The 23901-nt window shown below is 36.6% G+C and overlaps 4 protein-coding genes across 5 annotated transcripts; 3 read left to right on the top strand and 1 right to left on the bottom strand.

Annotated features, from left to right (window-relative positions):
• The first annotated feature begins 9548 nt into the window (after window positions 1-9548).
• Window positions 9549-12330, top strand: LOC122050243 (sulfate transporter 3.1-like). The gene is made up of 12 exons (XM_042611167.1): window positions 9549-9873; window positions 9960-10167; window positions 10236-10407; window positions 10484-10549; window positions 10612-10725; window positions 10806-10922; window positions 11014-11140; window positions 11212-11498; window positions 11578-11768; window positions 11849-11934; window positions 12019-12095; window positions 12169-12330. Exons 1-12 carry the CDS (start codon window positions 9549-9551, stop codon window positions 12328-12330), a joined length of 1932 nt encoding a protein of 643 aa, XP_042467101.1.
• A 776-nt stretch (window positions 12331-13106) lies between these two features.
• On the top strand, window positions 13107-17393 carry LOC122051286 (probable RNA helicase SDE3). 2 transcript variants are annotated; one of them, XM_042612330.1, is made up of 5 exons: window positions 13107-13236; window positions 13707-14535; window positions 14618-14788; window positions 14888-16339; window positions 16792-17393. In XM_042612330.1, the coding sequence occupies exons 2-5, from the start codon at window positions 13756-13758 to the stop codon at window positions 17158-17160; spliced, it is 2772 nt and encodes a 923-aa protein (XP_042468264.1). In that variant the 5' UTR covers window positions 13107-13236; window positions 13707-13755; the 3' UTR covers window positions 17161-17393. The 2 variants fall into 2 exon arrangements, with proteins under 2 accessions (XP_042468264.1, XP_042468265.1); XM_042612331.1 differs by having other exon boundaries at window positions 13723-14535.
• LOC122051287 lies at window positions 17291-20677 on the bottom strand. Its single transcript, XM_042612332.1, has 5 exons — window positions 20363-20677; window positions 18836-20261; window positions 18436-18496; window positions 18116-18339; window positions 17291-17714 (listed from the first exon to the last, which is right to left on the bottom strand). The coding sequence occupies exons 1-5, from the start codon at window positions 20487-20489 to the stop codon at window positions 17657-17659; spliced, it is 1896 nt and encodes a 631-aa protein (XP_042468266.1). The 5' UTR covers window positions 20490-20677; the 3' UTR covers window positions 17291-17656.
• A 979-nt stretch (window positions 20678-21656) lies between these two features.
• LOC122050244 (calcium-dependent protein kinase 2-like) lies at window positions 21657-23895 on the top strand. Its single transcript, XM_042611168.1, has 8 exons — window positions 21657-22419; window positions 22528-22671; window positions 22743-22895; window positions 22971-23086; window positions 23151-23318; window positions 23383-23510; window positions 23583-23682; window positions 23762-23895. The coding sequence occupies exons 1-8, from the start codon at window positions 21657-21659 to the stop codon at window positions 23852-23854; spliced, it is 1665 nt and encodes a 554-aa protein (XP_042467102.1). The 3' UTR covers window positions 23855-23895.
• Window positions 23896-23901: the final 6 nt, after the last annotated feature.

A 23901-nucleotide genomic window follows, 5' to 3' on the forward strand; every position in this document is an offset into this window, starting at 1 on the left:
TTCCAATCTACAAATAAGGAAAGAGATCTAATATCTTTCTTTAATTTTTTGTAGATCCTTTTAAAAGAGATATTTTAATTTTAAATCTCTCCAATAAATTATATCTTTCACATAAGAAAATTTTAAAATTAAAATTCTTTTAAATTTAATGGGAGCCGCCCACCTAAGCTTGGGTTCAAGCTAGGGCCGACCACCCATGAACCAAGGCTTGGCCGACCCTAGCTTGATCCACAAGCTAGCTTGGCCGGCCCCTACATCATGGGTATGAAGGTGGGTATAGTACTCTATAAATAAGAAGCTACGATAGGAACCGAGAGGAGGAATTGATTTTGGTCTCCCGATAAAATTAAGCATTCCGTGTTCGCCCCGAACACACAACTTAATTTTATCAATAATAGCTCATTCCACTAGAGAACTATTATTGAACTACCGCACCAATCCCAAATTACATTTTTGGGCTCCTTTTTATTATGAGTGTGTTAGTCTCCCTGCGTTTAAGATGTCGAATGCCCACTAATTAAGTGAGTTACTGACAACTCATTTAATTAATATCTTAATCCAAGAATAGTACCACTCAACCTTATCGTCATGTCGGACTAAGTCCACCTGCAGGGTTTAACATGACAATCCTTATGAGCTCATCTTGGGGACATTCTCAACCTAGATTACTAGGACACAGTTTCCTTCTATAATCAACAGCACACACTATAAGTGATATCATTTCCCAACTTATCGGGCTTATTGATTTATCGAACTAAATCTCACCCATTGATAAATTAAAGAAATAAATATCAAATTATGTGCTTGTTATTATATTAGGATTAAGAGCACACACTTCCATAATAACTGAGGTCTTTGTTCCTTTATAAAGTCAGTATAAAAAGAAACGACCTCTAATGATCCTACTCAATACACTCTAAGTGTACTAGTGTAATTATATAGTTAAGATAAACTAATACCTAATTACACTACGACCTTCCAATGGTTTGTTCCTTTCCATCTTAGTCGTGAGCTACTGTTTATAATTTATAAGGTACTGATAACATGATCCTCTGTGTGTGACACCACACACCATGTTATCTACAATATAAATTAATTGAACAACTACATTTATCATAAATGTAGACATTTGACCAATGTGATTCTTATTTCTAGATAAATGTTTATACCAAAAGCTAGACTTTTAATATACATCCTAACAGAATTTGCCCCGGATGTCCGACTATGTTTGAGACCGACCATATCTATTTTAGGAGCTCTGTTTAGGAGAAGTGATTCATTCGACCACATACATCCTAACTTGAACTGTCACATCATCTTAACTTTGACCCCAACTTCATGGTTATCGCATCACATGGGATGTGTATATATATGATATCACCCGAAAAAAACTTTGTGTCACCACTTGGGCCCTTTAAAATTTTTATAGCTCGAAATGATTCTATGCCCGACATTAAATTTAGGGTTTCTACTCTAGTCCCGTCCCAATAGCTGAAAGAAGAAAAGGCCCAAGCAATTTGAATGACTTTGAAACCTGGAGCAACTCATTAGGATTTAGCATCAGAGGGCATTCAACAGGCGGTCAAGAGAAATGGACTTCACGTGCCTTGAGCAGATGCTTTTCTCCGTATTATTGTTTTGAATTACCTTATTAAAAAAAATTATCTTCCAATTTGGATAAAGTAATTAATTTTTTTTTTACATTACTATCTTATTTATTCGTTAAATTTAACATTTATGAATAATATTTTTATTCCATTTCATAAATATTATAAGAGAGAAAGAAAAAAAAATAAAAAAAGCTAATATATATTGTATAGTGAAAAATTAATATTTAAATTTAATAAAATAATATTTTTATTTTAAATAACAAAATTGATATGAATACTTTAATGCATTTATTCAATTCCATACAAATTTTTACCAGCCATCATCAGCTAAATTAAAAAACACATATAAATTTTAATGGACAATCCAACCTTATGAAATTTTCAAACTCTTCATGTCGTCTTTTAACACCGTACTATATTAGAATCAAAAAAATTCATATTGAAAAAGAGAAGGCGAAAAATATATGTTTAAGTTGAGGGGCGCGGCGGTTCTCCCTTTCACCCTCCTTTTCTAACGAAAGCGATCAACTAAGTTTGACTAAATTAGTCAACTTTTGAATATTAGTGATTATATTTGAAGTTTATTTTTTGAGGAAAGTTTAGATATTGAAAATTATTAGCTTTATTCTTCTGAGTCTAGTTCGGTACAATTTTAATTGTTTTTTCTTAATAATTTAATACGCAATCAAGTGATATGCATATTCAATAATATATAAAACATAAATATATCTGGGGGAATGAGAAAGGTGTAAAAGGGCTCCATTAAAATAAAAAAAATTAAAAGGTACCACGATTTTTTAAAATACCTTATTTAACGTGACTAATTTTAATTAAAACTATTCTAATTAGAAACTTTGTACGAAGGTAAAGTAGGAAAAATTGTGCCCGCGGGCCCAACACAGCGGTAAGAGTGCGCATTTGACATGAATCAAAAGGTTAGAATAGAAATGAAAATTGTGCCCGCGGGCCCAACACAGCGGTTCGATTCTCTAGGCGGAGCCACCCGCAGAGCTACCCAGACGGTAGCCTGAGGGTCCTATAATTTTAAAAAGGAACCGAAATGAAACTGGTAACAGATGGGTAAGAAAATTTGATACCGGGGCGTTCCAAAGGTTTTTATTCTTAGACCGGGTACGTTTGTTCTTATGGCTCTCATTGTTTACTAGAGCGTGCGCCGGCTGGCGGAGAATTTACTAAAATGGAAATTGTGCTGGGACCTGGGTAGCCTGATGGAAATATCCATGTGCGAAAAAATTGAGAGCTAACCTACATCCGGCCTTGCTCACGCGTTTGGGCGTGTCGTCCGACCATAACTCAGCCGAATGGCCAACATCACCTTATCTGTGAACAATATCTCTTTATCTTCTTTGATTTTAATTTTCACATCAATCTATTTTCCTTGTTTTGACTTATCTTTAGTGGAACCTATGACTTTGACTTCCACATGCGCCTATTACTTATATATCTGTATGAACCTCCCTCCATATCCATGGGACTGACACTAGGAGGACCGCTATGATAGCGAATCTACTTTTTTTTAGTAGAGCCCCTTTTTATCACCGTATCAGAGGTCTTATCTCACTGACTAGTTAAGTCAACTGGATTAAAAAATATTAATAATAATAAAATAAAATTACTACAACAATTTTTTAAATCAATTATAATAATTACAGAAAAATATTTCATCTACTACTAGATAAACCTCTTTTAAAAAATATTTTTATAATATTTAATCAATTTTTATTAAATAATATTACTTTTGATCAAATTAGAGTTGTTTTAATTAATATTTGAACAATTTTAAATAATGTTAAAATACTTTTAATTTTAATTATTTAATAATTTAAAATATGTTATAATAGTTTTATCCAAACTATTACAAAAATGTTAAGGTAATATTGAATTCAGCCATTCAATGCTAGGATAAATTGAGAAATGCTCGTTTTAGATAGTTTGGAAGTCTAGTATTTCATGGTTGTTGAGAAAAAAAATTCTTGGTAACTGAAAATTAAATCATGAACGTTTAAGTGATAGCTTGTTTAAAATTTACAATAGACTAAAAATATCAGTTTTAAATAATGCTAAAAAACTTTTAGTTATAATTGCTTACTCATTTTAATATGTTATATTGATACCAATAGAGTTATGCCGATCCAACAACCAGTTCGACGATTTGAATTGGTGGAGTTCGATTTGAAACAAACTTTAATTTTTTTAAAATCCTTTGTATAAGCTTATCAGTTAAACTAATGAAATAATAATGTTCTAAAATTTCAAACAAACTTTAATTTTTTTAAAAAATTTGTATTGCTTATAATTGTCTATGCTATTGTGACAATAATTATGACTATTTATAAGGTTGAAAGGTAATTAACTAATTACCTTTTAATTTATAATTTCGATTTCAGCCCATAACAATAATAATTAATTGATCATTAAGTAATTAATTATTTACTTAATTAATCTATTAAGTAGTAATTAGCCAGTAATTAATATTTTGCTGCCGCTCATAGATTAATTAATGTCTTTCATTATTATTATTTTTAAAATTTAAAGAAAAAAAAACTAGCTTTGTTTAAAAAATTATTTTTTATTACGCTAATTACCTCAATTATTTTCTTTTAAAAAAGTAAAAGAAAAAGAGAAAGCACAAAATTAGATAAATCGAACAATGGAATTTTAAAATTTAATCCGATTTATTCAAAAAGTTTAGTTTTTTTTTAAATGATTATTTAGGTTCGATTTTAATTTAAAAATTTCTTATTCAATTGAATAGATCGAATTAATTAAATTTTTAGATCATATTTTTTAAATTAAAATTGAATTTTATTTAATAACAAAAATTAAAAAAATAGTTAATTCAGTTGATATTTTATCGATTTTTTTTTTAAAAAAATTATCGGTCTAATTTATTTTTTAAAGATCAATTATATTAGATTTAATCGAATACTCACTGACCAAATTACCAAAAACATTACAAATCTCGTTTTTTTTAAAAAAAAATTTGGCGAAATCCACTCATCTTTATTGCTTTGATGCGACAATCTTCTTTAATATTGTTTCCATATTTAGAAAATTCGGATTTTATCTCGACACATTAGAACCTGATACGCCTCTTAAATTCCAAATTATCCGTCATCAAACCTAATTACTTTGTTTGCCTTACATGTTCATTCCCAATTCAAATCTTCTATCCCCAAATTTCTCTGTCTCCATATCCCCTACCGATCGGACGAATCTGCAAGACATTCTTGAGATATAATTTGATCCGTCCGATTGGTAAAGAGACACGGAAACATTTGAGAACAGAGGATTTGAATTCGTCCATTCCCATTATATTCTATCTCAACTAAATTTGATATAACCAATTATTTCACATCATCTGTAGCCATATACAGAGCTATCCGGGCTTTAGCCTACGGGCCACATTGAAAAAAAGTAGAAATAAAAATTATAAGAGATAGGATAAGAAAATTTATTAATCATGTCGATTCAGCCCGGGCTTTCTAAAGGCTTTTATTTTCTATTAGTCCGGGTAGGTTAGTTCTTATGGCTTCGTCATTGTCTACTGAAGCGTACGGTGATGATAAATTTGTTAAAATAAATTGTGTTGGGCAGTCCCGATCGAAATACTCACCTGCTGAAAAAATTGAGAGTTTACCTTTTTGGTCTAAGTATATGATTCGGAATTAGATGTCCTCTCGGATGGGTCTAGTGGCTAGCACATGAGGTGTTATCATCATGAGATTTGGGATTCGAATTTTGGCAAAACCGAGATAAATGTCTCCCTTATGTGCTAGTCACTATTCCAAAGGTTAGTAGCCGCCCATGATTTATCTCCTCCGTGTTGATCTTAGGACGGGTTGACGGGGGCGCTGGGGGCGAGCGTATTCGTCTTTTGCCACCATGATTCGAAATTAGATGACTTTATAGGACTGTATGACAGGAAGGATTGATGTATTTGTTAAGTTTATCTAGGGGTAATAATTTAGATCGGGCTTAAATTGATGAATTTAATTAATATTTCGGATCAAATTATTCGATACAAATTTGATATGTTTATCTGCATCTTAACCTGAACTCAATCTGAATTCGATCCGAAAGACTTATAAATGGATTCGTGAATTGTAACTGGATCATTTTAGATTAATCCGAATTCGATCCATTTATTAATCATGTCAATCAAGTTAACCCGAACCCAATTCAAAACTAATAATATTTGATCCTAATCTAATTTTTTTTATATTCAATTAGGTCATTCGGATCATATTTTTATATTGGGTGATAAATTGTCACCCCTAAATTTATCATTTTAACATCTAGGTGAAAACTTGTGAAATAATAATGTTCTAGAATTTTGAGTACTAACCGACAGGATTTTTTTTTTTTAATTTGAATTGCTTATAATTTTTATGCTATTGTGACAATAATTATGGTTATTTATAAAGTTGAAGGGTAATTAATTAATTACCTTTTAATTTATACATCCGCCAATTTCAATTTAAGCCGCATAACAATAATAATTAGTTGATCAATTAAGTAATTATTTACTTATTTAATTAATCAATTAAGTAAGTAATTAATCAGCGATTAATGTTTTGCTGCCGCCGCATTAATTGATTAAAGGAAAAAAAATAAAATTAATTCCAAAATGGTAAAAAATCACTTTTTATCACGTTGATTACCTTAATTATTTTTTTAAAAATAATATAAAAGCAAAAAAGCAGACAGAATTAGAAAAAAATAATAATATTCTTAAAAAAAAAATTTAAGGAAAACTTGGAGGTTATGGGGAATAAAACATAAACAAATGTTGTTTAGTTCAACTTAGATAATACAACAAAAACTTGTTTGTTTAAAGGTTTTAATAAATATCTTAGTTTAATATTTTACCGTATTACTCTCAGTTACAAAATCAACTATACATATTATTATTATTATTATTATTTTTTTTTATGTTTTTTTACTTTTTTTTTTTTGTATATTATTTTACTTTTTTATGTGTTTTTTTTATTTTTTTAATGTTTTTATATTATTTATATTTATATTTTTTTACATTTTTTAAATTTAAATTTTTATTTATTTATTTTATTTTTTAAATTTTTTATTTTTAAAAAATTTTAAATTTTTTTAAAAAAATTAAATTTAAAAAAAATTAAAAAAATTTAAAATTTAAAATTTTTATTTTTTTTTTAAATTAAAAAAAATTTTAAACATTTTTTTATTTTTTTATATTTTTTAATATTTGTTTACCTTTTTTCTTTTTTTTCCATGTTTTTTCTTAATGGAAGATATTTTTGGTAAAAAAAATTCGTTAATCCCGGAATCAAGAAAAACCTTAGTTTTATGAGGTTTTCCGATTCCGGGCTACATGACCCTTTTGCTAACGTGTCAGGCATGGAACATTACTCGGGAATCATCGAATACCTAAATCAAACAAGGTTTTTGTTGATAATCTTGGATGAATAATCAAGATTATCAAGAATAACCTCGAACCAAACACCCTTAAAGATAAACAACATATAAATATGGGATCCACATAAATAAAATAGTGGATCTCATCATTTATATATCATAACTGTTAGAAAAAACGTTACAAATCTTGATTTTTTTTAAAAAAAAAATGCTAAATCCACTCATCTTTATTCTCACTGTGCCAATCTTAATTAATTTTTGTTTAATAATTGACTATGAAATCAACTGATATGCATGTTGATAATTAAAGTAGCAGTATATCGTAGTAATCATGATAGAATTAAAAGTTTATAAAATAGAAATATGAAATGAGAAAGGTATAAAAGGGCTCCATTTAAAAATAAAAAAAGGACCCTAAATTTTAAAAATATCTTATTTAACGTGACTAATTTTAACTAAAACTATTCTAATTAGAGCAACTTTGTATGAAGGTTAATTAATAATAGTTGTGTTTTTTTATGACTAATTGGATTGTGAAAAAAATAATTAATTAGGTGGGGTAACGTCAAATCTGGGGTGATTGATCCTTACGGAAGCGCTTGCAGCGGACAGCCCAAGAGCCCAATATATTTTAGTTGCGGGTCTCATTTGGAGGAAAAATTTCTACAAATTCATCATAGCTAGGGCTTGAACCATGAATATTTGGACGATAACCTGAATACCTTGTCATTACATCATAACCACAGGGGCACTAATTGGATTGTGAAAGAATCTATAGAAAGAATTTATAGGAGGGTGGAGATTCATGTATACGATACATTAAAAGTATATTTGGATCTGATATTTTATTAGATATGAACACCTAATTATTATTGTCTACTCTTAGACTTATAATATATACATTTTTTACTCATAAAAAAAAATAAAATTGCTCCGTGTAAATTTGATCCATTATTATATATTCTAAGAATTTTAATTAAAATGATTTCGTCTATTTTTTATTATACCTTCTTAAAAAAATGTGTTTATAATATGTGATCAATTTTAATTAAATTAGATTACTTTTGATCAAATTAGAGTTGTTTTAATTAAATGTTTCGTCTATTGTTTTAATTTTTAAACAATGTTAAAATATTTTTAGTTTTAATTAATTAATATTTTTAAATATGCTATAATAATTTTGATAAAAAACAATTAGTATTAAGTGTTGAAATTTATTGATGTATGTATTATTGGATTGATGGGATTGATCCAACAGTTGTGTTTGGTTAATCAGCTCGGCGATAAGTCAAGGCTCCATCTACAATAGCCCGTATATCGATGTGAATTTAGTCCCATTTATATTCTTTGCACATTTTTTTTTGTTAACGAGACAATCATTGGATAATAGACATATCCTTTTTGATATCATCATTATAAATTATAATCTCATTGATCATCGTGTTAATTATCCTTTTAAATATGGACCACTACTTTTTGATAAGTTTATCCCTATGGGTAAAATTATTAAGGTTGAGATAAAAATTAGATATTATCTTGACTAAGTATTTACGATTAATCAACAATCGTATTTCAAAATGCAAATGACCTATATCTTGAAATAGAAACACTATAAAGTTTAAGCCTTGATAAACTTTAAAATCCTTAAAACTCTTCAAAAAAGGAGAGAGAAGAGGATTCAAAGTAGAGTTATAACTTAAGAATTGAATGATTTAATTCAAAGAAGTGAGGTTCATTTTTATAGGAACAAAGGATTTAGGCTTTAGAGTTTCTTTTCCGAAGTGACATGAGTAGTGTGTTTTTTCACTTAAATATTAATTAAATTGATATTATAGTTATTATTAATCTGATTGATCATTCAATTAATCTCAAATATTGTGACAATCAATAAATACGAAGGATGATACTATTTATTAATTAAATATAATTACCTTTTAATTTGTACATCCACCGATTTAAATTTCAGCGATATAACAATAATAATTAATTATTGACTTTATTAATCAATTAAGTAATTAACCCGAAATCAATATTCGCTGCCGATTAATTAATTCCTTTCATTATTATTATTATATTTAAAATTTAAAGAAAAAATAAAATTAGTCCTAAAATGATTAAAAAAATCACTTTTTAATCACGTTAATTACCTAAATTATTTTCCTTTTAAAATAGATAATAAAAAAAGAAAAAGCAGACAGAATTAGAAAAAACATTACTTGATTTTTTTTAAAAAAAAAATTGCTAAATTCACTCGTCTTTGTTGCTTCGCTGTGTCAATCTTCTTTAATATCGTTTCCATATTTAGAAAATTCGATTTTATCTTGACACGTCACAATCTGATCCACCTCATAAATTCCAAATTTATCCCCATTAAACCTTAATTACGCCAGTTAATTACCCTATTTATGCATTACGGTAATTACCTCTGCCACAAATTACCATATCCATTTCACCTCGACTCAACTAAACGCTCGATTAATCCGACGTTTTATTTCGCCAGATTCGACAAAATTTCTCAGCGCGATGGAAGAAGCGGCGGAGGTTCCCCGGCGGCGAGGCAGCGTGCCGGTTCCGCCGGCGCGGCCGTTCCTGGATTCGTTCCGGTCGAACGTGAAGGAGACGTTCTTTCCCGACGACCCGCTGCGGGACTTCCGGCACGAGAAGGGCTGGCGCCGCCGCACGTTGGCGGCGCTCGCGTACGTTTTCCCGGTCGTGGGGTGGCTGTCGCAGTGCACCCTTAGCACGGTGAAGTCGGACGTCATCGCCGGCGTCACCATCGCCAGCCTCGCCATCCCGCAGGGCATCAGCTACGCCAAGCTCGCCAACCTCCCGCCCCTCATGGGCCTCTGTGAGTCGACTCGAAAGATCGAACCTCTCCGAATTTGTCCGCATTCTAAAAAAGGAAATATTAATCAAACGCCGCCGTGCATGCAGATGCGAGTTTCGTGCCGCCCTTGGTGTACGCGATGATGGGGACGTCGAAGCACATGGCGGTGGGGCCGGTGGCGACGGCCTCGCTGGTGATGGCGTCGCTGCTGGAGTCGGAGGTGGTGCCGGCGGAGAACCCGACGCTGTACTTGCACTTGGCTTTGACGGCCACCTTATTGGGCGGGATCTTCCAAGCCGCCTTGGGGATTTTAAGGTAAATCTCACTCCCAAACTTTGTAAATTTTACTCATAACCCCTCCCATTTCCCTGATTTTTCATCAGGCTCGGGTTCATCATCGATTTCCTGTCCCACTCCGTCATTAAGGGATTCATGGGAGGGACTGCTACTCTGGTGTGTTTACAACAGCTGAAAGGTGTGTTGGGCCTCAAGCACTTCACCACTTCCACTGACATCATCAACGTCTTGAGGGCCATTTTCTCACAAACCCACGAGGTTCTCTCTCTCAATTTCTCTCTTTTCTCTACAAATTAAACAATGACATATTGATACTATCTATTTATTTCTTTAGTGGAGGTGGGAAACTGCTGTGATGGGCATTTGCTTCTTGGTCTTCCTCTTCATCACCAGATACATAGTACGGATACTATCACTCATATATATATTGGAAAAAAATGTTATTTAATCACTTTTTTTCAGAGCAAGAAGAAGCCAAATCTCTTTTGGGTTGCTGCATTGTCTCCACTGGTATCAGTGATTCTAGGCAGCCTTGTGGTTTACCTCCTCCACCTCGAGAACCATGGAGTTCAAGTGGTGAGCATCAGTGTCGAGCAGTATATATACACTTCATAACACATGAAATTAACATCCAAAATTTGTCATTTATCTCGCAGATTGGATTCTTAAAGAAGGGTATTAATCCACCATCACTCTCCAACTTAGTCTTCACACAGCCTCATTTGACAATTGCATTGAAGGCTGGCATCATCACTGGAATTATCGGCCTAGCAGTAAGTAAATACACTTAATTTCCCAATAACATATAATAATAAAAAAAATATTTTGAATTTAAAAATATGTTTTTCTGATATTTTACCGCAGGAAGCGATAGCTGTAGGAAGGATCTTCGCTATAGCGAACAACTACAACGTCGACGGCAACAAAGAGATGATCGCGTTCGGGATGATGAACATCGTGGGGTCCATGACCTCGTGCTTGTTCGTTGCAGGTAGAATGTTTTTTTTTCTACTTTAGGGGTGGGGTCGATCTAGGAGACTGATGGCCTTCTTGCTAAATTAGGGCCGTTCTCGAGGTCGGCGGTGAACGCCAACGCCGGATGCAAGACTGCGTTGTCGAACGTCATCATGTCGGTGATGGTGATGATCATCCTCATGTTCCTGATGCCGCTGTTTCAGCACACTCCTTCGGTGGTCCTTTCGGCCATCATCATGGCCGCCATGCTTCCACTCATCCACTTCGGCGAAATGTTTAACTTGTGGCGCATCGACGCCTTCGACTTTGTCGCTTGCATGGGTTCCTTCTTCGGGGTCATCTTCGGAAGCATCGAGATCGGTCTCTTCATCGGAGTAAGCCTTAACACACTGCTTAGTACGATAAAGACTTGGTTGTTATTGTTATTGTATTATAATTCTTCTACTTGCATAGGTTGCACTTAACCTAGTTAGAGTCCTATTATTCATTGTGAGGCCCAAAACTTTCACCCTAGGCAATATGCCAAACACCTCAGTATTCGTTCGAACGGACCAATATCCGCAATCGCAACCGATCCCCGGGTATCTCATCCTTCGCATCGATGCACCGATCTTCTTTGCCAATGCTAGCTATTTAAAAGAAAGGTTAGTAGTAATTTCCATGCAAATTCTAGGATTCGTTCAAAGTTTGTACTCGATATCTTATATATGTTTGAGTGTTTTAGGTTAGAAAGATGGATCGAGGATGAAGAAGAGAAGTTGAAATTCAAGGGCAACCCTGATTTGCAATACATAATTTTAGATTTTACTGGTGAATTTGTTGTTTTTTTTTTCAGTTTAATTGTTTTTATGACTTAATTTTTAAATACACCCTTAATTTTAAATTCGTGTGCAGCTGTGGCTTCTATCGACACTAGTGGAATTAATATGCTGAAAGAGCTGAAGGACAGTTTAAAAAAGAGGGGTCTTCAGGTAATTAATAATAATATATATATTTCTTTTGTAATTTTATGGTGTTGTTTTCACCATTGTTTGGTAAATGTAGCTCGGATTGGCAAGTCCTAGCAGCGAGGTTATAAAGAAGTTAGATAGGTCGGGGGCGATGAATGTCATCGGCGAAGAGTTGATTTTCCTCACGGTGGATGATGCGGTGGTCGGGTGCTCTTCTCGGTTGTCCAAGGAGTCTGTTTGTGACGATATTCCGTGAAACTTATTGTACATGAATCATGAATGAATAAGGATGCAGTCCATTTTAGCTAACAAGTATTAGAGGATGATGCTTCAAAAAATTGTGTTACGATATATATATTTATGAGGTATTGAAAAAATATAAATGGGCTGTTTTTGGTTGCCCCAATTGGTTGCCTTGCCTTTGTGCGTGTTTTATTAAGGAAACTTCCAAACAGTAATTGTTTATAAATATGAGGTTTGATTTATAAAAAATTCAAATTTTTGGCGACAATATTATTTGGTTTAAACCATATTTAATTTAATATTTAATAAAATGCCCTTTTTTTTAAAAAAATAAAAATATCTTTTTTATCATGTTGGTGAAGAATCTCTCGTGCGTCCATGGGCCCACGGTGGGCTTTTTCCGACTTGGCCTTTTCTTCTTTTGCTTTAATGCCCTAAAAATTTAGGGCGTAAAAAGCTTTTGTTTCCCATCATATTCTTCTATTTTACAATCTCAATTATTTCACATTTTGAAATTAAAAAGCATTCATACCTCGCACTATTGTCTTAAAAATTGAGAGTACAAATAATTATACAATACGGCGTGACAATAATTATGATAAAAGAAATTAAAATTAAAAGAGAAAATTTTCACTTTTCCTTTACGAAGGTTGAGGGAATAGTGTAATGTAACGAATTCCGGAGGGTCAATAAGAAACCTAATAAACTTTAGGGATTAAATAGAACTTTTCCGTACGATGAATCGGAAGTCTAGACAAAATCTAGGGTTCGGTTTGTTAAATTATCCTTTTGTATACTCAGGAATTATGCTTGCTCTTTCTTTCTTCCTCTCTGGCTCCCGCACTAGAGGAACAGCCTGCTCGATTTCATCACCAAATCCCTACTTCGAAGAAGCCTTTCATTCGAGTCCAGGTTGAGGGTATGTTGTTCCATTGATCTCGATTTGGTGAATGCTTTCTGTTAGTCTGAATCCCTATGTTTTTCCCCCACCATTAGATCTCTTGCGAAGCCCTCCAAAAAGGTGATCTTTCGGGGTTTGCGTCTGATTGCTTGCATTGTTTTTTCGGGGGCATTTGATCCTGAAGCATCCGTTTTTAGTTTCTGAAATCGCTTTGACGATTTAGATTTTATTTATTTATTTTGAATATTTTAATAAAAGTCTGGAAGAGTGTCATCTGGATGTCATGTTCATCTTATAGGAAATATTATTGCGTTGTTTAAGGATCTTCACTGTTTCTTCTGCTCATATTTTATGGACACATGTTTTGAGTTAGCTTTCCTTGATTGTTCATACTATGTACATGTCATTTTTTTTTTTTACCCGTAAAGGCATTTTTGATATGTTATTGCGCGAATAAGGATCAAAATAGTCATTGTTAGTTTGTTCAGTGGATGTCTTTTGTAGGATTGGAGTCTGGGCAGTAAGAGCTAACTCATAATGAGCACATTTGGCGAGAATGATTGCGAAGATCAGTACTCTGAAATTGGAGAAAAGCCTGACATAGGTTTTATGGATTTTGAAGATGACAAGTCCTTTCACAATTTTGATCCATTGGAAGGTCCTGTTGTTATTACTGCCCCTTTCCCCTTAGTCCATGGGAAACCTCAGTCTGTCCTGATTGGAGAAACATCGGCAGCATCAATTGATATCAGAAACACCACCAGTGATCCGGTAGTGCTCTGGAGCATCCGGATCTTCTCGTCTAATCCAGAGGACAGTTTTGTTCTATCAATGATGAAGCCTCCATCTGACAATGCTACAGAGGAAGAAAGGCAAAACTTTGTGGGTGATTATAATTTGGAAGATAGGGTGCTTCAGCCAGGGCAAACCCTCAAAGTTTGGCTTTCATGCAAGCCAAAAGAGATTGGGCTACATAGTTCTGTTATTCATTTCGATCTGCAAGATGAGAAAATCGAACGTGTTGCCTTTCTGATTGCAGATGATAACATTTCACGGGATTTATTTTCCAACAAGCCTTACAAAGCAAATTCTAGGAGGAAAATGTTTGAACATACACAGTATGTAGCAGGACCTCGCCCATCTCGGCCAAACAGTCAGATGCACAGATACATTCTTCCTCAATTTAATATTCCCCGGGATCTACGCGAAATGATTGAAAATAAACAGGTTCCTGATGTCATTATAGAAGGCTTAAATGATGGAAACTATGCAAAATTTTTTAGCGCCCTACTAGTCATGGAGGAAATTAATCTTGAGGTAACTCTGATTAAACCTGAAAATTAGAAATCATATCTAATTCTCTTCATTTTATTTATCATCTAGTTACTGAATTTTACAGCAAGAGATGCGGGGGTACGACATGGTGGGTGCAACTATGAAAAGAAAGGGAAACTACTTTTTGTGTCTAGAGGTACCTGGATTGGCCGAGAAAAGGCCGTCGCTGGTTTCTGGGGACCATGTGCTTGCACAGCGAGCAACAGATGATGCACATGATAGACAATCTTATGAGGTTTATCTTTTAACCTCAATGCTAGTTATGCTGCAAACTATGTCCTTATGCTTTTAAATTTACCAAAAAGAAGTTAATAGTATTGGCTGACCTTTTCAGGGTTTCATTCACAGAGTGGAGGCAGATGAAATATACCTGAGATTCGATAAGGTTTTTCACCACTGCCACCAAGAAGGTGGCATTTATAATGTCAGCTTCACATACAATAGAGTGTGCATGAGAAGGTTGTACCAAGCAGCCCACGCGGCAGAAAGCTTAGGTGCAGAGCTTCTCTTTCCAGCGCAGACACCTCAGAGAAGAGCTATCAAAAGATCTTTTCAACCAATAAATCCAAATCTGAACAGGGAGCAGGTCTGTGCGGTTGAAATGATACTTGGCTGCAAAGGTTTTCCTCCTTATGTAATTTATGGACCTCCAGGAACTGGCAAGACTGTTACACTTGTTGAAACTATATTGCAGCTCTACAAAACCCAGAAAAGAGCTAGGATCGTTGTGTGTGCTTCATCTAATAGTGCTGCCGACCATATTCTTGAAAAACTCTTGGATAGAGACGGAACTGGTGTTCGGACAAATGAGTTGTTTCGATTGAACGCAACCAGCCGAGCATATGAGGATGTTAAGCCTGATTTTCTTCGCTTTTGCTTCTTTGACGAGATGGTTTTCAAATGCCCCCCTCTGAGAGCCTTACTAAAGTACAAGATCATCATATCAACCTACATGAGTGCATCGCTACTATATACTGAAGGCATTCGTAGAGGGCATTTCTCCCACATCATATTGGATGAAGCAGGTCAAGCATCTGAACCTGAAACCATGATTCCGATCTCAAACTTGTGTATCAAGGACACTGTCATCGTGCTTGCTGGAGATCCTAAGCAATTGGGACCTGTCATTTATTCAAGACAAGCTGAGAATTATGGTTTGGGAAAATCATTCTTGGATAGGCTTTTCGAGCACAAGTATTATGGAGGCACTGATGAGAACTATGTCATAAAACTAGTTAGAAACTATCGTTGTCATCCGGCTATCTTGGATCTTCCTTCAAGGCTTTTCTACAATGGCGAGTTGATTGCTTCTAGAGAGGATACAATCTCAACAATGTATGACTATATGGACCTTCCGAACAAGTCCTTCCCTGTCCTTTTCATTGGAATTCAAGGATGTGATGAAAGGGAGGGTAGTAATCCATCATGGTTTAATAGAATTGAAGCCAGTAAAGTGGTTGAGATCATCAGAAAATTGAGGAGGAATACTGATCTGTGTGAGGATGATATTGGAGTAATCACTCCATACCGCCAACAAGTTCTCAAGTTAAAGAAAGCACTCCAGTCTCTGGAGATGCCAGAACTGCAAGTTGGTAGCGTGGAGCAATTTCAAGGGCAAGAGAGGGAGGCTATAATTATATCTACAGTGAGGTCCACTATCAAGCATAATGAGTTTGATCGTGTGCACCAATTGGGATTCCTTAGCAACCCTAGAAGGTTTAACGTTGCCATTACTCGTGCTAAATCTCTGCTCATCATTGTAGGCAATCCTCACATCATTACGAAGGTATAGCCCCTAATTTGCAAATAGTGGCATTTGGCTATTTTAATTCTCACTAACCTATTAATGTAGAGCTGCCAGCATTTTAACCTATTATTAGTCTATTATAAATTCTATGTGGTGCTAACACCATCATCATCTTCTTCAAGCCTGGTCAGTCCAAGTTCTCTTATGTTGATACGGTGAGTGTCCATCGAAACAGAATAAATTCCCAATGCGAAGTTTATTAAGGAGGCGAATACATAATGATTATGAATAGAATATCATCAGGATGCACCAGTCAATGATTTACTAGGGTTGTTTAGTTTTACCTAGTTTATTCATTGTGACTAAAGGGACGGGATTGATGCAATGTCGATACTAACTATATTTAGTTTCCAAGGACAGTAAACTAGCTGAATCATTTTCCTGCTAACATCTTATTGTGATTGTTTAACTCGCCAACTTTAACATTGCAGGATTGTAATTGGGACAAGATTCTCAGGCACTGTGCAGATAATGGTTCATATCAAGGTTGTCCTCTCCCACCACCAGAGGGGAATGACCATATCAATGGTGCATCATCAGAACATGATTCCAAATGCGAAGATTCGCAGAATGACCATATCAATGATGCGTCATCTGAACATGATTCCAAATATGAAGATTCGCAACCTTACAACGACAACGATGTGAAATTGGCGGAGGATGAAACAGTTCAACAAGAAGTTGGATGGAGTGATTTGCCTAGCTCGAACAACTACGGCTCCAACTGGAATGACGACCTCCCAAAACCTAATGTCGTTACGTGGGGTGATTTTGTCATAGAACCAACTGGGTGGGATTAATGAACCTTGGAGGCCTACGCCTGCAGTGAAAGAAGACGAAAGCATTCGCGCTTTGAACTCAGTTCGGCAACCACTTCATTTATGCTGCTTTTCTTTGTGTATAACTTTCAAGTTTAATCCGGGGAAGAGGTTTCGATAACTAAGAACATTTGAAGGAGTTTGCTTGTCATAAAGCATATGGTAACTAAGAACATTCTTATTTCAGTGCTATTAAAGCAATTCAAAATATCAAATCACACGATCAAAAGTTTTAACATTTATATAATTACATTCATTTACTATGCGAAGTATCAAAACACAGGGCAAAACAATCTATTGCTCTGCATCCATATGATGATTGGAGATTTGTGATTCTGTTTCTTGTGTTGCTTTAAGAAGCTCAAGAGGAAGCAGGACCATTAGGCAGCTTTCTGCCAGAAACCATGCAAAAAATCTGCTCGATAAATCTGTCTCCGATTGTCGCTGATAAATCAACATGCTCTTCTAGCTTGTCTGTCTATCTCACAGTGGACCTTGGAACTCTCATGCCAAATCCCCGTCCCGTCTTCTCCACTCTGTCGAAAAGATGGATGACTCAAGTAATGAGAAGAGTCCAGTGCCAAGAAAAGTTCAGATGATTCATTCATGTATTGGAACTGAAGAACAAGTCCTGAAACTAACAACTCAAACATTTGGTAGGCCTGTTGCCTTTTGTTTACTCGAAGAAAATTTTGATATTTGCAAGCCAAATGCTTGATAACAACTTTTCTGAAAGGTATTTGATTTAGCATGTTCATACATTTCTCTGTAATAGTTTGCGAGACTCTGGTCTTCCAATCATGCATTTGAACTCAATCTGAATTTTGCATCCTAACATTTTGCATTTAAAACACTATTTGTGATAGTTTAGGAGGGATTTAGGGAAAATTGGTAGAGGAATATATTGAGTTTATGTAAATGTAGCACAAGAACTTACGTTGGAGCAAGCTTCCCAAAATTAGCCAGATGTACACCAGAGATTTCAGCAGAAAGATTCCCCGAAAAATCAAGAAGGTATGATCGACCAGCTGACAGTGGAAATCCTCGAGTAACCAGCATATTGAGATCTTTTCTATGAAGCTCTCTCCTGTTCAAGAGGACACCAGTGTTCCCGCCGGCACAGTTCTCTGGCATAGGATAGTCGAACTCTTCTATAAATGGCTGCAAGTTTGAACAAAATCAACATGTCCCACTAATGAGTTTGAAAAACTGCTAGGAGGTGATGTACGGACAGAGAAAGAATTGAGTTCATCTTACAGGAATTATGCCGAGACACGGTTGTCCCATGACACCCCAAAACCCAGCGTATCGATCATACCTTGACCATATGGCAGATACTAATTCAGAGAGTATAATTTTACAAGGAAACAAAACAAAACTATACAAAATAATGGTAGTCACAAGCTATGCTACTAACCGATGACCTTAAAATGTAATTCCAAACAATAAAACGGCATCCTCAGTAAACATCTTAGGCAGCTTTTCGGTATCTCTATTTGACAGAATGATCATGTAACAATCTGATAGTTATGCATGAAATATTTTCAAAAAATGACAAAAATTGCATCAAAACCTATTGTTCATTCACCATGGTTTTAAGTTCGCTATTGGCATAAATTTTCATGTACAGTTCATGAGACGAGTGGATGTATCTTACCAATATTCTCCGGGAACAATGGTTCCGGCCTTTTTTTCAGCCTTCCAAACTAAGTGATCAGGAATTGGATGGCTATTAACCCAAACTTGAGATCTTTCATCTCTCGCTGGCAAATTAATTCGAGTTGTATCCCCCAGGCTTGTGTTTAGAACTAATGAGTCGTCAGTCTTGTCAATAAATGTTTGATTTTGATGTTTCTCTATACCATGGTAATCCTGAGAGGAAATGGAATAATCATTCACTGATAGATCAATCTCAGTAATTGCTTCGCCTTTTTCGTAACTCTGATCAAATTTGTCACTGTTGGAGATTGTTATTTCTTCATCAGAATGTTCCTTCTGGCTACCAGATTCAGAAATGCTTTTTGGGCTGGATAGTGAGAAAGTTAAATTGTCCTGAATCGGTAAATCTGCGACATCTGATACGACTATGCTGTCTGGGTTTTCCACAATTTCAGACCTATCAGAAGCCACTGAAATCCCCTTCAACTTCTCCAGATAGGTTAAATCTATACTTTCTCGTTCCATAAGTTCGTGGCTAGATGTTAAATGAGACGAGCTATTGCCACCATGCTCCTCAGAAAAAGAAGAATCATCTGATTTAGTACTAGTTTGTGCTGTATATCGCTCATGTCGGTTCACTTTGACATGGGAGCTAGCAATGGCTTCTGGAATAGTCGAACAGGAAGACACAACAAGCCTATTTCCAGTAAGTTCAATGCAGAGCACCTCCGAGCACGAACCGCATCGCAACTTGCTAAGTTTTTTTGACACGAGAAGAATAACTTGAGGCAGCTTCAGTAGCTCAAAGCAGCTAGAGCATATCACAAAAGGAGTTGCACCGGCGAAAGCTCGACAAGGATGCAATCTCTTGGTTTTGGAGGATGCAGCTCTTGTCACTTTTTCATTGTGTTCTTCATCAGTGTTCGAGCAGGGAGTAACTCTTTCAGGCAATAGCTTATATTTTCGGTGATCTGCATCAAATTGTCCATGGAGATACTCTTTCCTAGATGTTCCGTGATCGTTATTCAAACCTGAAGAATAGGCTCCCGACACTCCCACTCTTTCCCTTGGATTGCTCGTAAACTCCGGACTGGAATACCAGATTGGCCGTTCAGTCGGTGCAGGCAGCTTCCAAATCGGTTTTCCCACAAACTCAGATGATCTACTGATACGGTCCCTTAGTTCATCGAGCTGCCGCAGAAGCATCGACGAGTCTTTACTGGCGAATTCAGCTTCATGAATCCGAGATTGATTCGTCTTCTTAGACCTCATTTTATCCTCCGGCGGCATTCGGCAGAATGCCGGCACTGCATCGTCCGATCTGGAGGTAGGTCTTCTTCTACTCGCAGCATCTGGATTCAACCCTAATCTACCTTGTTCTTCTCTCGAATTGAGTCCTGTGGAGTTCCTCTCCCACGGGGAATCTGCGAATGGAGAGCCAAACGGGAATGTATCACCGTAAAAATCGCATCTTTATTAAACCCTAACTTTTTTTTTTCGGGGAAAGGAAAGGCATCTTTTTCACCTCGGAAAGCAGCAGCCGGACCACGGCAGCGGTGGGTCGTCAAATCAGCGAGGTCGGGGAGGAGATCGTCGCACTTGGGACATCGCACCGGCCGACCCGTCCACCTTCCGCCACCGCTCTCTGCCATGCCGGATCCCTGGCGGAGCAACCGAAGGAAAGGCGGAGAAGAGGAAGCAAAATCATCAGCAGCGTCGCCGGGGGAAAAGCTCGACACTTGAAGCCATCGACGGCTCCGCCATGAAGCAGAGCTTCGAAAGTCGCAGTCGTGTCTGGTTGAGCCAACGGAAGCGAATAGGTTAGGTAGGCGAATTGGTCCTCGCCAGGGAAGCGTCTATTTGGACTTTGTCAACGAATAAAGTCACATAGTCGATGGAAAGGGTTTCGCCAAGTCAACTGATTTATTAAAAAAAAAACGAGAATTCTAAAATTTTCCAAATTTTTATTTTTTTTAAAAAAAATAAATTAAAATTAATGTAGTCCTAAAATTATTTTAATATATTTATGCCCTATATCTATTTTTATTTAAGATGATATAAAATTTATTAAGGACGTCACTATATTAATACGAAATTTATTGATAGATTAAAAAAAAATAAGAGATATTTTAAGAATATGTTATGTGTTTTAGTTATTATAAAATTTTAATATATGATTTCGACTGAAACTTACTTACACTGATGGTAAAAAGATAAATATGTTCGTCCTCAGTGTTTTCGTCAATTCATTTCTTGATTTTATCGAGATTCGAACTCCAAATTTCATTGATGATAACACCTCATGTGTTAACCACTAGATTGAAACTTACTTACACGGTCTATATAAATATAATTGCGGTTTATATTTTTATCTAAATATGCTCTTTAATTGAAAAACAAAGAAACAAATTTTTATCTTTCAAAATTTTATTTTAAGAACAGTCCTCCGATAGACGATTAGAGGCGGCAAACAAGATAAGATAAGCTCAAAATAGCTAGTTTTTTTTTCTACTAATTTTAGTAATCTCTTTGTCTTTTGCTTCTGAGGTAGAAGACGATGAACTAATTATAGAAGGTTTTCTAGCTGCAAAATCCAGTGTACAGTTTTCTAGGAACTAAATATTTCCCCAAAGCAATTCTTCTTAAAGTAAAGAAAAGTAATTTATAAAAAAAAATGATTTTTTATTAAAGAAAAATATTTGTTTGCTAATTATTTATTATAAGAAAAAAGACAAATTATCGTTTCGGTTAGGATAAAGAAAAACAGTTGGTTCCCGCCAATATCTCTTCACCTCGATCCCAACTTCCCTTCCTCCTAAATGTTCTCTGTCTCCTCCAAAACTTTCCTTCCCCACCACCAAAACTTTCCTTCCTCCTCATGCAATCTCTTCTCCGCTGCCTCCGGTAGCCCCATCCCCTCCTCCATGGGCAATTGCTTCACCAAGGCTCCGGCGAACTCCTCCCCGCAGCCGGACGAGGCCAGCGATGACAATAACATCAACGGCGACAATAACAATAATGATTCTCCCGTGAAGATGCCCCCCGTCCCGACCGCGAAGCCGGCTGCCCCCATCGGGCCCGTCCTCGGCCGCCCCATGGAGGACGTCCGCGCCACCTACTCCGTCGGCAAGGAGCTCGGCCGCGGCCAGTTCGGGGTCACCCACCTCTGCACCCACAAGGCCACCGGGAAAAAGTTCGCCTGCAAGACCATCGCCAAGCGCAAGCTCACCAACCAGGAGGACATCGAGGACGTGCGGCGCGAGGTCCAGATCATGTACCACCTCACCGGCCAGCCCAACATCGTCGAGCTCAAGGGCGCCTTCGAGGACAAGCACTCCGTCCACCTCGTCATGGAGCTCTGCGCCGGCGGCGAGCTCTTCGACCGCATCATCGCCAAGGGCCACTACACAGAGAGCGCCGCCGCCGCCCTCCTCCGCACCATCGTCCAGATCGTCCACACCTGCCACTCCATGGGCGTCATCCACCGCGACCTCAAGCCCGAAAACTTCCTCCTCCTCAACAAGGACGACGACTCCCCTCTCAAAGCCACCGACTTCGGCCTCTCCGTCTTCTTCAAACAAGGTCAAGATCCCTCTTTTAATCAAAACGCCATTTCTCCCCTCCATAAACACCCAAAAAAAACAAAAAAGATATCTTTTTGATCAAGTTCTTCAGATTTCTCATGAACAGGCGAGGTGTTCAAGGACATCGTCGGCAGTGCATATTACATAGCACCTGAAGTCCTCAAGAGAAAATACGGTCCGGAAGCAGATATCTGGAGCATCGGAGTCATGCTTTACATCTTTCTCTGTGGAGTTCCTCCTTTTTGGGCTGGTACTTTTGACAATATTCTTTAGCAGTTTATATCTTTTTCAGTAAACAAATCTAAAAATTTATCGAAACAGAAACGGAACATGGGATCTTCAATGCTATTCTGAGAGGGCAGGTTGACTTTTCTAGCGATCCATGGCCTGCCATTTCGCCCGGAGCTAAAGATCTCGTTAACAAGATGCTGCATTTGGATCCCGAACAGAGACTGACTGCTTTTGAAGTTCTGAGTATGATTTCCTTTCTTTTTTCCACTCGATTTCATTTATATTCGGATTTGATTCACCGATGAACTTGAAATGTAGACCATCCTTGGATCAAAGAAGATGGAGAAGCACCCGATACACCACTCGATAACGCGGTCCTCAATCGATTGAAGCAGTTCCGAGCGATGAACCAATTCAAGAAGGCTGCTTTAAGGGTGAATTTCTTGGCTTCGTGTATCAGATACTGGGATTTTACCAATCCAGCTATTGTGGTTACAGGTGATAGCAGGATGCTTGTCTGAAGAGGAGATCAAGGGGCTGAAGGAAATGTTCAAGAACATGGATTCCGACAACAGCGGAACGATAACTCTCGAAGAACTGAAGAAAGGGCTTGCCTCCCAAGGCACAAAGCTCTCCGAATTCGAAGTCAAACAGCTAATGGAAGCTGTGAGTTCTAGTTGCATTCTAACCTCACACACCCTAAACCCTGAATCCTTCGCGCCTAATTCAGGCCGACGCGGACGGCAACGGAACAATCGACTACGAGGAGTTCATCACAGCCACAGTCCACATGAACAGAATGGACAGAGAAGAGCATCTCTACACGGCGTTCCAGTACTTCGACAAGGATAACAGCGGGCAAGTTTCGACTAAATTAACAACTTGATAAGCCCGAAAGGACTCTGACCGGCATTTTTGTTTTCGTTGTAGTTACATCACCAAGGAAGAACTTGAGCAAGCTCTGAAGGAGAAGGACCTCTACGACGGAGAGGAGATCAAAGAGATCATTTCTGAGGCGGATGTGGACAATGTAAGTAGACCCAAAAAATGATGACAACGACGATGATGATGATGAGAATGACTGGAGTCGGCTTGTGAATCTGATGCAGGATGGAAGAATAAACTACGAGGAGTTCGCGGCGATGATGCGGAAAGGGAACCCCGAGCCGCTGCCCAAGAAGAGAAGGGACGTGGTTATTTGATCAGACCATGGAAGAAGAAGAAAGAACAGAGGAAAGGAGACAAATTG

This window comes from Zingiber officinale, chromosome 3A (assembly GCF_018446385.1).
Source record: "Zingiber officinale cultivar Zhangliang chromosome 3A, Zo_v1.1, whole genome shotgun sequence".
NCBI classification, from domain to species: Eukaryota; Viridiplantae; Streptophyta; class Magnoliopsida; order Zingiberales; family Zingiberaceae; genus Zingiber; species Zingiber officinale.

Excerpts from the sequence above, each read along its gene's own strand:
- LOC122050243 (XM_042611167.1), top strand. The coding sequence starts at position 9,549 with ATGGAAGAAGCGGCGGAGGTTCCCCGGCGGCGAGGCAGCGTGCCGGTT. Across the intron at positions 10,408-10,483 it reads TTTTCTCACAAACCCACGAG|TGGAGGTGGGAAACTGCTGT; the intron begins GTTCTCTCTCTC and ends TTATTTCTTTAG. Across the intron at positions 12,096-12,168 it reads TAAAAAAGAGGGGTCTTCAG|CTCGGATTGGCAAGTCCTAG; the intron begins GTAATTAATAAT and ends TGGTAAATGTAG.
- LOC122051286 (XM_042612330.1), top strand. The coding sequence starts at position 13,756 with ATGAGCACATTTGGCGAGAATGATTGCGAAGATCAGTACTCTGAAATT. Across the intron at positions 14,536-14,617 it reads TGGAGGAAATTAATCTTGAG|CAAGAGATGCGGGGGTACGA; the intron begins GTAACTCTGATT and ends TGAATTTTACAG. Across the intron at positions 16,340-16,791 it reads ATCCTCACATCATTACGAAG|GATTGTAATTGGGACAAGAT; the intron begins GTATAGCCCCTA and ends TTAACATTGCAG.
- LOC122051287 (XM_042612332.1), bottom strand. The coding sequence starts at position 20,489 with ATGGCAGAGAGCGGTGGCGGAAGGTGGACGGGTCGGCCGGTGCGATGT. Across the intron at positions 20,262-20,362 it reads TCCGGCTGCTGCTTTCCGAG|ATTCCCCGTGGGAGAGGAAC; the intron begins GTGAAAAAGATG and ends CTCCATTCGCAG. Across the intron at positions 18,340-18,435 it reads CGTGTCTCGGCATAATTCCT|CCATTTATAGAAGAGTTCGA; the intron begins GTAAGATGAACT and ends TCAAACTTGCAG.
- LOC122050244 (XM_042611168.1), top strand. The coding sequence starts at position 21,657 with ATGTTCTCTGTCTCCTCCAAAACTTTCCTTCCCCACCACCAAAACTTT. Across the intron at positions 22,672-22,742 it reads AGTTCCTCCTTTTTGGGCTG|AAACGGAACATGGGATCTTC; the intron begins GTACTTTTGACA and ends TTATCGAAACAG. Across the intron at positions 23,319-23,382 it reads TCAAACAGCTAATGGAAGCT|GCCGACGCGGACGGCAACGG; the intron begins GTGAGTTCTAGT and ends CGCCTAATTCAG.